Consider the following 11,998-nt stretch of genomic DNA (forward strand, 5'->3'; position numbering starts at 1 on the left):
TAAGCACTCTCAAAAAAACAAAACTATCGTTATAATCACTGAAGCTGTATACACTGTGAAATGAATCTCTTACTTACACTGTACGTACATCTGCGCTTTGTTGTTTATGATGAGAGAATTTGCAAGAGTCTGGAATTCAGTCAGCAAACGCGCGCGCACTCAACAAAACTGATGAGTTTGAACGATGACTCATCTGAACGCTTCTGATTTGGCCATTGCATCCCTAAGCTCAACAGAATTGTGTGTGATTGGTTCAAATTAGTGATCGACCAATATTGATTTTTTTTTTATAACCGATACCGATACCAATTATTTGCGTGTTTATGTGCCCGATAACCGATATGCAGAACCGATATTTATTTACTGTTATAAAGTAAATAAATGACTGAGTGAAGTAAGAACATACTTCACTTTGGTTTTTCCTCTTTTCAGTCATCTTTTTTTTTTTAAAGTGTTGAAAATTAGCAGTCTTTCATGTTAAATTTAATCTTTATATTACAACAATAAAAAACATTTTATTTATAAAAAGCATCAACTGCAACAACACTAATATTAACAATAAGCAAAATAAATGTAGAATGTCTAATGTTTTCAAATGGAGAAAATAAATAAAGGACAGGAGTCATATCAACTTCATTTTAAACTACAGTTTTAGTAGGTTTATAAGCTGTTTAATAGGCTAAAGAGTGAAGAATAATTCACTGGATATTGTTAATTCACTGAATAATATTCTCTGGAATATTGGAATATAACAAACAAAACATCGTATTTTATTGCATTTCTCAACTGGAATGTTATATCAGAATTATTAATAATGTTTTTGTCCTTCTAGATTATGAAATGCCTGCTGACAGCGCAGTTTATCTATGCATTTACACAGAACTATACTCAAACTGCGATCGCTCGCGGAGATAATAAATAATTAATTTCCATAGAGTTGTATTTATTTAGATGTTTATTAGCGAAATAATGGTTATATAGTAAATGTTAATACAATTTAGGGTGTTTTAAACAAGTGAATCTTTTTAAAAGTTACATGCGGTGGCCGTGCTGGGGCATTTCCTGAGCATCAACCTGGTGAGTGAACGGCAATATAAAAGCGGCTTCACGAGACTAATGATGAGCAAGTATACAACAGAGAGAGAATTAAATTCAGCGCTTTTATTTCCAACATGCGCTCATTCATGGCTGTATTATTTAACTCATGCAAAGTTGCGTCTTTATTGGGAGAGGATCTTGACGGATTATCTACGTGACTCCGTAAAAATCGACGCGTTTCAGAAAGGCGGGGCATAGAGGAGAAACAATAATGTACAGTATGTGGAAAATAATGTGTTTTTTTAACCTTAAACCGCATAAACACATTTCATTACACCAAATACACCAAATAATGTTCTTTTTAGCAACATCATATGACCCCTTTAAATACGCAGTCGCATTAAATGTGAATATCACAGAATCTGTATCACACATTTTTCATACATGTTTTAATTTATACGGTAAACCTCTGTTATATATCACTTTATTTGTCTAGAATAAAGTAAAGGAACTGATTAAATGATTTTTTAATTAATTTGATTACCATAGTTTGATACATTTGTATTAAATCACAAAACTCGTAATAAAAAGGAAAGACAATAGATTTTAAAAGATGAAACAGATTTCATAAGGCCCTATTGAATGTTTTATGAATTCGATTGATTCGACATCCATTTTAATGATTAAAATGTAAAGTAATTAATTATTTAATTAGTTAATGGTTTTTAATGCCACAAAATTTTTTTTAAATTGGTTCTTATGTTTTGAGATCGTCATATTTTTCAATAGCACTAAATATTAATTCTGGACCTTTTGATTATGTCTCAGTTTCCCTTCTGCTAGTGGTTGACTAAATGTTTCTTTTGACTTTCAAAAGGTTTTGCCGCTGTGCATAAAGTCAGCGAATGTGTACTCAGGCCGTATCGTGAGCCAGAAAGACGATTGTTACGAGACACTCGCTGCTGAAATGAACGCACACTACGCTAGTGAGAGACGCTGTGCTGTCGAAGTGCTGAAGGGAGAACTTTATGCCATTCAAGAGGAGAACATCTATAACCGGTAATGACATAGACGCCCTCTAGTGGGACACTTTACGTACACATCATTAGGGAAACCTTTAGTTTATAATTTAGCATGCAGTACCTTTCAAATGTTTGGAAAGGGTTTTTTTTTTTTTCCATGTAAAGAACACTTGAATGCATTAAATTGATCAAAAATTATGGGAAAGACTTTTATGATGTACAATGGTTTTCTATTTCTAATAAATGCTGTTCTTTTGAGCATTTTTATTAATCAAATGCTGAAAAAATTATCATGTTTTGCACAAAAATATTAAGCAGCACAAATATTTTCAACATTGATAATAATAAATGTTTCTTGAAGAGCAAATCAGCATATTAGAATGATTTCCAGTGTTTCCCACAGGACTTTGTGAGACTTGTGGCGGCAGGTGACGTCACATATTAATATGTCATTGCGTCGTGTTTACGTTCAGCCAAGTTTTAGCACTTCAGGTCTGTTCTTCTCTCTGAACTGTCACATACTGTAATACAACTGAATGCCCAATAAAGCTGTTCCCATTTACATATTTTCTGTCGTCATACATAAAACAAGTATTAATAGTGACTAAACACAACCCATTAATACTACATGTTAACCAGGAGTCACTCTCACTATACTCCTTAAACCCTGATTTATAATCGAGACATCGTCTGATTAAATCAACGTACATCTACACTAAAGAGCGACTATATGCTGTGGTTTTGGCTACTTTTTTGTCTCATGCAGCGCACTGCCTGAGTCTGAGTAACAAACTATGTTCATATTTATAAGCCCAAATAAAAATTAAGTTGATGGGAAATAATTGTTGGATTGGTTCTAGGGTGCGTGTGATGGAGGTGCCGGAAAAAGGAGAGCAGCTGTTCAGCAGCGTCACTGCCTGCTTCATAGATGAGGGCCGCACACAGGAAGTGAAGTCACACCAGCTTCTCCAACTTCCTCCTCAGTTCCAGGATTTGCCCGGCCAGGCTGTGGAGATCATCCTGTGCAGAGCGCAGCCCGTCGACGGAGAGGTGGACTGGAACCCGAAGGTCTCAGTAGTCCTTCTGAAAGAAAACATTTCTTCAGTTTGTACATAAACGGCTGTTTTAGAAAAGAAAAATGTCTGTTTTCAGGTGACCAGAGCCATCAGTCAGAAGATCAAAGGGAAGCTGCATCAGGCCAGGGTTGTGATGAGTGTGGGAAATACTGTCTGGGTTGATCCTATGGTAGGTGTTCAACATGTTTGCATCACAGGCCTTACAAGGTTTTGCTGGTCCAGTCTGAAGACATTCTGGTGCTCTTTTCTGCATTTGTTCTCCTCGCACAGGTGCGCATGACACGTGTTCCTGGTCTGAAGACCTACATTAATGAGTATAACGTCCATGCTGAGATCTTGGCCTCTGGGTTTGGTGTCAATAATCCTCAGCATGTGGACCTGCTGAAGAGAGTTTTCCAGGGAGACGAGAATGCAAACACACTCCAGCACTTGACAGATGACAGGTTTATTACTAATATTCAGATCAGTCTAATGTTTTAATGCTTTATCTTAAAGTCCCCATGAAATCAAAATTAAAGTTTTTTGGGTGTTAGTATCAATATGTTAGTCTTAAGGTTATCTATAAGGTAGTGTGCTCCAAAACAGTGACAAAATTCGCATTTAGAAGATATAAGCATTCAAAGCTTGCAGTTCGTCACTTCAGCTAAAACGGCTCAACGATTTTTTTGACGTGCTGTGATATAAACGAACGCTATTGGCTATTTTAAAAAAAGGCGGGCTGCTTGATATGTCCCGCCCTGTCTTCCTGTTTCAGTTAAAATGACGTCAACCCATAGAGTAACGCTGCGTGTTTCTAAGCATTTCAGGGGACCTTTCAGGGTTGAATCCAGGATGAAATGTTGAGGTCATATTTTACAATAGAAAGGAATAGAACTATAGATTTTGTGTCAAGAAAATCAAACCTATTTTTAGGTACATTAAGACTTTTTTCATTGTTGTTGTTTTTCACTGCTATTGTTTTTTTTAATCAAAAAGATGTGAAATCACTGCACTCAAAATAATACCTGGGTGTGCAGGTCAATGAAAATCATAATGACTTCAAATGCAGGATCCGAACTCACTTGTGTATTTTATGATGATTTGTAGATTTTTTTATTATACAAAAAGCACATATGGATCAAACGTTTCTGCACTCGGCCTTCCTCGGTGAATCATTCCTTGATAAAATATTGTGGTCACATTTCACAATAGAAAAAATAGAAATATATTTTCCTTTCGAAACATTGCTCTCACATTTCATTGAATTACGCTTGGGGTGGAAACTCTTCTTCCGAAAACTGAAGCCTGATTTGTTAACGTTTGTGCAGCTTCTCCCCTGTCCAGAGCAATCCAGAGTAAATTTCCGCTTATCAAGCAAATTTCGTCTGCGTTTGTTCCAAAATGCCACGCCATGAATGCCTGACGCTGAGGCAGCACTCGTGGAGATGGTCTGCTCTCATTGCGAGTCTCGCCTTGCTACGCTCGCGGATCGCTTTCTTCAAAGAAGGCGGTCCCGCTCCTCCCATCTCCCTTCCGCCCAAAAAATCTTCGTGGTGTACGGCCCAGTGTGGATAAAGAGCTCATCCGCATCCTCACAAAGGCTGTTAAAGAGCTCGGCTTGGAGTGGTCGGCCCCAGAAGAGCCCGCCCGCAGCCGCCTGGGTAAATGGTATCTGCCAGGGCTCCGCCAACAAGCCCCCCATCAGAGACTTGCACCTTTCTTTCCAGAAGTTCATGACGAACTCACCAATTCATGGGGTGCCCCCTACTCAGCCCGCATCCACTCTTCTGCCTCTGCCACCCTCACCTCTGTTAATTGTGCCGAGCAAAGGGGCTACGAGAAGCTCCCTCCACTTGAAGGCTCAGCGCTTCACACTAGAGACCTGTGCGGGAGAGATTTTTCAGTCCTGCTCCCGCCCGCTCCTGTAGGATTCTATCCCGCCTGCTCCTACCAAAATATTTTATCTTGTCCCGCTCCCACCCACGACATATAGATAAATAGCAATTTATATAAGTCCCGCAAATCATTTTATTCTCCCACATCCCACACACACACACACACACACGTGTCTCTACCCGCCCACACACGCACTTGCCCATCAAGTGTTGTCCCGCGCCGCACTGTTGCGTTGGGTTCCGCGGGAGTGCAGGTCTCTACTTCACACTATGGTGGTCCTCCAAGTTTTCCAGGCCAAGCTCCTCCAAGCCATGGACGAGTCCGGCTCAGATCCAGTGACTTTTAGGGAGTTGTGCAGTGCAACTGACCTGGCCCATTGCCTACAAAGCACTACCCCTTAGCCAAGTGCCAGGGCTCCCGCCCCAAAGCGACATTGTACCCTGAGCCGCAGAAACCGTCTTGATCTGTCAAGAGAGAAGAGGGCTTATTCCAGCTGACGCCTGACCTCCTTCGAAGAAGTCTCGCATTTGCCTTCCTTGGTTCAGGACAACAATGCTCATGTTCTCCCTCCGAAGTGCAGTGTCTCTTGGTGAAGGGAGCCATCAAAACGGTCCCGCCAGAGAACAGCGAGTTAGGCTTTTACAGCAGTTATTTCCATGTACCAAAGAAAGATGGTGGGCTCAGGCCTATCCTCGATCTCAGGCTCCTGAATCACACTTAATGAAGCGGCCATTCAGGATGCCAACTTAGTATTAGTATTCTTCGGAGAATGGAGTCTACTAGGAGTCTAATAGAAGTATTGTAATTCTTCAGTAAAATGTGATTTTATTACTCAGTTGTTGTTTTTTTACAGTAGTATTGAAATATATTTCTCTAAAAATAACTTCAGAGTAAAAATGAATTTTCCAGTGTTTTTATCTATCTATCTATCTATATATATATATATATATATATTAGGGGTGCTCCGATTGATCGGCTACCGATCACTATCAGCCGATAATCGCATTGGGATGATTGGGCGGTCTCTAAAAAGGCCGATCTCAAAAAAACGATCTGAAGCTTATGATGTGTCTGCCGTGAGAGGTTTGGCTCGACATGCAGCGGCACCGTCTCAGTCTGTCCGGTACGGGTGAAATAATTATAATGCTTTAGGTGAGGTACAATTCATATTTCTTCATTAAATAACTTATAAAGTAATTTGAAAAAGTTTCTGTGAGACATAATTTCACAAACAGCGTGAGTGAATCACCGCGCGCGCTCTCTTTCTCTCAAAATGCAAATGGATTCAAATCACATCGCGTCTGCACTATAAGTGAGCTGCACGCTGCACAGTTGATACACGAATTCTCACTTGCACTATCGAGGCAGTGTCGCATCATCACTAAAATTTATAAATTGCATTTTTTTTCTTTTTAATTCTTGTCAGTGTTTAAACCATTCAACGCTCACGTGCTTTCCTGGAGACCGTGCACTCATGCACACTCGCAGCGCGCACACAACGCCAGGTTCACATTACTTTGTTTGCAGTGCGTATGTGGTGCGTATTTTTTCCGCGCTCATGTTAACGGATTAAAGCGTTCACACTGCACACATGGTTGCGGTCTGGCAGTGCGTTTAGGAGCGGTGCGTCTGCAGCAGTGCAGAGATCGTTTCTGCACAGAGTCTATTTTTGCTGCGCTGCAAGCGCTGAATTAAAGTAACAGCGCATTGTTTGCGGTTAATATGAGCATGCATTGACACAAAAATGTAGTAATTACACCATAAATGCATATAATTAAAGTCTACTGTGTTTCACAGTCAACACATAGGCTATGGCTTTTTGGCTAGGTTTAAAGGAAAAGAGTGCACTTAGATAAGGCAATAATTTTAAAGTTATAATTAAAGTTCTTTATGAACCGCAAGATTGCTTGTAATAAAGATTTAAATGCAAAAGAAAAGGCAGTCTATGAAAGATTGTATTACTGTACTGTGTAAAAAAACAATCACAATATTGAAAAAGCCTTTTAAGTAACAATGTTTGGATTTAAAAGATTTAAAATAATGGATAAATGTGTTTGTGGTAAACAGCCACGGATCAGGAGCAGACTCTTGTGTGAAAGCACAGTCCGTGCTGCTTCTGTACCACTCATGGACTACATACGCACTGCAAACGGAGTATGTGTGAACCTCGCGTACAGCTCACAAAATCAGGCTTGCGCTGTGTAAGCTATTGTGCAACAATTACACGATTGTAAAAACAAAAATACAGTGCATGATCAAACATTTAGGTGAGATAAATATATATTTTTGAAAAATGTCTAAAAAATGCCCCCCTCCACCCCTAAAATGAAAAAAAAAAAAATCCTCTCACAAGAGTCACCTAAGAGAGGGATTCATTTTCAAAAATGAAATTCAGGCCCTGAATAAATGTCTAAAAATCTTGATTGGATCATCACTATAAATAATTCTACATGATAAAAAGAAGGCTTTAAAAAGATCGGTATCGGTGATCGTATCGGCAGATGCTGATTTCTGTGATCTGTGATCGGCCTCAAAAATCCTGATCGGAGCACCCCAGATATATATATTTATACACACATTCTTTTTTTTTTTTGACAGGTTTGAGAGCCCTTCGTCATCCTCACAGCAGAGAGTTGAGGTTACAGTAGATGTTCTCACCAGTAGAATGAAGGATTTAGTCAGCAGTCATAATGCCATGGACTTCAGCCAGACTCCCATCAGCCCCCAGAACAACAGTGCTGTCCTGTGCAATGGAGACCTGAAGGACAGTGATGATGATGATTCTTCAGAGGGAAGCATGAATATCATGAGGTTAGTACATGTTTAACTGACGTATTCAAAAAATATCACCTGCTTGTATTTTAGAATTACTTTTTTTAATCTTAAATGTCTTACTATTACACACATACTCTTGGCATAATAGTACTGTGTGTAGTAACTGACTTTCTCATTGTTTTTCTTTTTAGCCCTGATCTGAATGGATTCTCATCTCTGAACCAGACCAGACCTACCAGCTCTGAAACAGGCATGTTTATTCACTTGTAAGGAATAGTTTGAAGTGAACTAGTCTGTTTATTCCCATTTATAGTAACACTTGGTTTTTGCCCACATTGATTATGTAGACAAAGATGAAGCCCTGAACATCAACAAATTGCAGACAGTCAATGAACCACAGAATTTCCACAATCCAGCCCCTTTCTCATTCCAGCCTACCAGGTGAGTTATAAATATTTAAGAAACTATGGCTGCATTTACACAGGCAAGGTTTTTGGGCGACACGTTTGCCAGACGTGCATGCGCTCGCATTTTATTGAAATGGAAACTTTATATAGGTAAGAAATTGCACATTCAGGAGCTGCCCCATGAATTTTATAAATAGAACAGCTTCGCTACTAAAAGCTAAATTATGTTTCTTAGCAATGACGTGATAACTTTCACTTTTTCGCAAGCGTCACACTCGCTAGCTCTTTCTCTCTCTGTCGTTAATTCATTCGAATTCTTTTCAATAAATATCATCTTTCCGTTATTTATCTGTTCAGTCAGATTTTGTGCTGTAAAACATCCATGACAGCTGTTGTCCATGCTGGCAAATAATAATGGCCACTTGACGTGAATTATATAAATCATTTTTATAGCACGGCCATTCAAAACCGGAGGGTCTACCATGTGCGTAGTAAAGCAATCACTTTCATTTTGGGCGGGAATTATGTAAACACAGATACCGGATACCGGTCGTGTCTAAAGTGAATGTAAGCAGACGGGTCAAAAGATCGGATCTGTGCATTAAGACTTGCAGTGTAAATGCCGCCTATGTTCACATTCAGCATTACCACGCGTAAAGGTGTTCTGATTATTGTTCATATCTGATAGTAATACCAAGTGTTTCCCGTGTAGTTTTCACCCACAGATCAAATGGTTCCAGAGGGGTGAGTTGGTCACGATCTACATAAAGCTCATCAATCCAGCGATGCAGAAGTGCGAATTCCACTCAGACACGGCCATTTACAGGTCACATGATCATAAAGCATCTGTTTGTTCAGTCGTTTATTAACATTACCATTTCATGCTAGAAAGAAATGTATGGGCAGTTTAAAGGCTGTATTTTCTTAATATGACAGGACGGCAAAGAACATGTGCATTGATGTATGGTGTTTTACACATATATTTTATGGGAATTTTTCATGCATTTTAATCTCAGTGGGTACGTGTATGACCGGCATTACTATGCAAAGCTTGAGCTGTCCGGTGACATCATCGCAGAGGAGTCCTCATGGGAAATGAGATGCAATGAGCCGGTGATGAAGCTGAAGAAAAAGGAAAAGCGGGACTGGAGATCACTCCTCAAACACAAGGCACCGTCTATATCTTATTCAGATGTGACAATTCATTAGACCAGAGAAAGTGTTTAATACATTAATTGTGCTGTATTATGTTGAATATAATTTGATTTATGATTAATGTTTTTGTCATGTCTGTTAATCCACAGAGCCCATTTGTCAGCTATGAATTTGACTGCATTGAGGAGACTCGTGTTTCTTCAGTAAACGGTGAGGAATTAATATTGATTAAACCTTTCTGAGATGATGTTTGATTGGGGATACTAAGAGTGTAATTTGTCATTTTAAACCATAATTTCCTCAAGTAGTAACAATTAAAATTATGCACTTTTGTGGGGTTTTAGGTTATTTAGATCTTATTTACCCCTCCCTTTACTCCCTTTGTTAGGGTCTTCCTCATTTATTTCCTAAGGTTGGTCAGTTTTGACCAAGAACAGCCAAAGAGGTGTGACGACTTATGTATGACCAGTTTTTTGTTTGTTCAGATTGCATATTTAAATAAGTCATCAAGTTTGGACCACTCAGATTTAGAAAACAATTAAATAATAATAAAAAATAAAAAAAATCTGTCAAAAATGACCAATAGTCAACAGGTTAAGCATATAAGGGCATATGAAGGAAAACATTGGAGAGTTACTGTGTAGGGGAAGACTTCATTTAAAAAAATTTCTTTTAATGGAGTTAAAACTGCATCTTTTCTGTCATTTAAATGCTGTGTATAATCACATGATTGTTGTTTTGGATCAGGGCACTTGTTCCTGGCTGAGGTGGGAGAGGAGGGCTGTTATGTCAGCTCTGAGTGCGACAGTGACTGAAGAGGACGGATCCCAAATACACAACTCTTGTACAGTACATTCTTTAATTTAAAAACAGATCTATTTTATTGTCCAATTACCAATAATAATAAATATAGCTGCAAGCAGCGATTATGGGGCCAAGCCCCTGAAGGGGTGTAGCGCAGAGCAGGAAGAACAAAAACAGCAGAAATAGAATGTACATTAGGAAAACAGATAGGTTCAGAAGTACAAAGGTGTAAAATTGAACAGAAGTTCAGATGAGAACGAACAAAAATGCATTTCTGATTCAAGATGAACACGCATGGAAGATCCAACGTCTGGAACAGAAGCAACGTTCGCACCACTTCTGGCCACAGTACCTCTTGCGGTCTGGGCATGTGCCAACCTGGATTCGAACCCACGACCTGAAAGGTTCGGGGCCAGTGGCTTAGCAAAGTGTGCCACTCAGTTGACTCATGTTTAACAGGCTGCAGAAGAGAAGCTTAGGTGTGAGCTCACAAAATCATGGCTTAGCATTTTAGCCAGATTAGCATGCTAAGCAAAATTAATGCTAACATAGCTTACGGTTAACCTGATAGTTGAAGTCACATTAGACAGAATGGCAACCTGTTAGCATGCTAACCAATTAGCATGCTAAACTAACTAGCATAAGTCAACAAACACAGACACAAATTTTGAGAGGTATTTTTTTGGGGGAACGGAAGCAATTATCAAAAATCTGTTCAGTCATTTCTGTGCGGCTCGATCCAAAGATCATATGATCAGATTTTGGACAAAATTAGACCAATTTTTTAGGAGGAGTAGCGAAAAAAAAACTGTTTTTCATTTACTTCAATATGGCTGACAGGCACATTCATGAAAAATGAGACATCATCAGAATCAGCATAACCCAGGGAACGAAATGATATTAAAACCAACATTTTCAAAAGTTATGTGTTTTTGCACTAATCGTTCTATCTCTGGAACACAAGGTGGCACTGGCTTCAAACTTCTGAGGTACCTTCAGGACATGGTGTTGATGATCCCTACCAAATTGTTTTGCAGAGATGTCAAATAGTTCAAAAGATATAGCAATTTATGACAAATTTCAAAATGGCGGACACGTGGTTCATCCGATCCTGGCAAAATTGACATCCACAGATTCGGCATGACACAAGGAATCCAGAGACACGAAGAACGAAGTTCTAACTAACTGTTCAAAAGTTATAAGCAAAAATTAGCATTTTTGGTATCTCACGATCCATAGGTGGTGCTGTTCCCAACTTTGGCATGGACCCTTAGATCATGGTGTTGATGAAGTATACCAAGTTTTGTTTCAATTGATCAAAGTTTGGCCGAGATACAGCCTCTAAACCAATTTTGGGTCAACGTAAAGTTCATAACATCATAACTTTTGAACAAAGATAAATAAATAAAAATCGGTTAAGTCATGTCTGTGCAGCTCAGTCCAAAGATCATCTGAGCCAATTTTGGGAAGAATTGGATCAATTTTGAAGGAGTAGTAGTGAAAAGACGGTATACCACTTTTCAAAATGGCCGCTACTGTAATGGGTGGAGTCTTCATGTATGCTATTGCATGTGATCCGCATGAAGAGAGTAGTCAGGTGTACTAAGTTTAATTTTTCTAGAATAAGGGGTTCAGGAGTTATTGCCATTTCAATGTTGAATTTTTGAACTAGTGGTGGCGCTATAGAGTTGGTTCTAGAGACCCCAGAGTTGGTCAGATCATTATTCATGACCATCACAACAAGTGTGCCAATTTTCATCATTTTCCTGTTCCGTTCATAGGGCTGCCATAGACCCCCATTGGGAAGAAGAAGAAGAAGAAGAAGAAAACGTACAGATACAGTGGG

At 39.1% G+C, this 11,998-nt stretch overlaps 1 protein-coding gene across 1 annotated transcript in view; it reads left to right on the top strand.

Annotated features, from left to right (window-relative positions):
* tdrd12 (tudor domain containing 12) overlaps positions 1-11,998 on the top strand; it is a 31,357-nt gene extending 19,359 nt beyond the window's left edge. The window contains exons 27-38 of the mRNA XM_016532675.1: positions 1,916-2,097; positions 2,921-3,128; positions 3,213-3,305; positions 3,407-3,579; positions 7,610-7,822; positions 7,978-8,036; positions 8,134-8,227; positions 8,906-9,019; positions 9,210-9,363; positions 9,498-9,558; positions 10,096-10,192; positions 11,934-11,998. Of these exons, the coding sequence (XP_016388161.1) occupies positions 1,916-2,097; positions 2,921-3,128; positions 3,213-3,305; positions 3,407-3,579; positions 7,610-7,822; positions 7,978-8,036; positions 8,134-8,227; positions 8,906-9,019; positions 9,210-9,363; positions 9,498-9,558; positions 10,096-10,163 (1,419 nt within the window). The 3' untranslated portion in view covers positions 10,164-10,192; positions 11,934-11,998. The remainder of the gene's footprint in view (positions 1-1,915; positions 2,098-2,920; positions 3,129-3,212; positions 3,306-3,406; positions 3,580-7,609; positions 7,823-7,977; positions 8,037-8,133; positions 8,228-8,905; positions 9,020-9,209; positions 9,364-9,497; positions 9,559-10,095; positions 10,193-11,933) is intronic.

Source organism: Sinocyclocheilus rhinocerous, unplaced genomic scaffold (assembly GCF_001515625.1).
Source record: "Sinocyclocheilus rhinocerous isolate Xijiao unplaced genomic scaffold, SAMN03320098_v1.1 scaffold63, whole genome shotgun sequence".
Lineage (NCBI taxonomy): Eukaryota > Metazoa > Chordata > Actinopteri > Cypriniformes > Cyprinidae > Sinocyclocheilus > Sinocyclocheilus rhinocerous.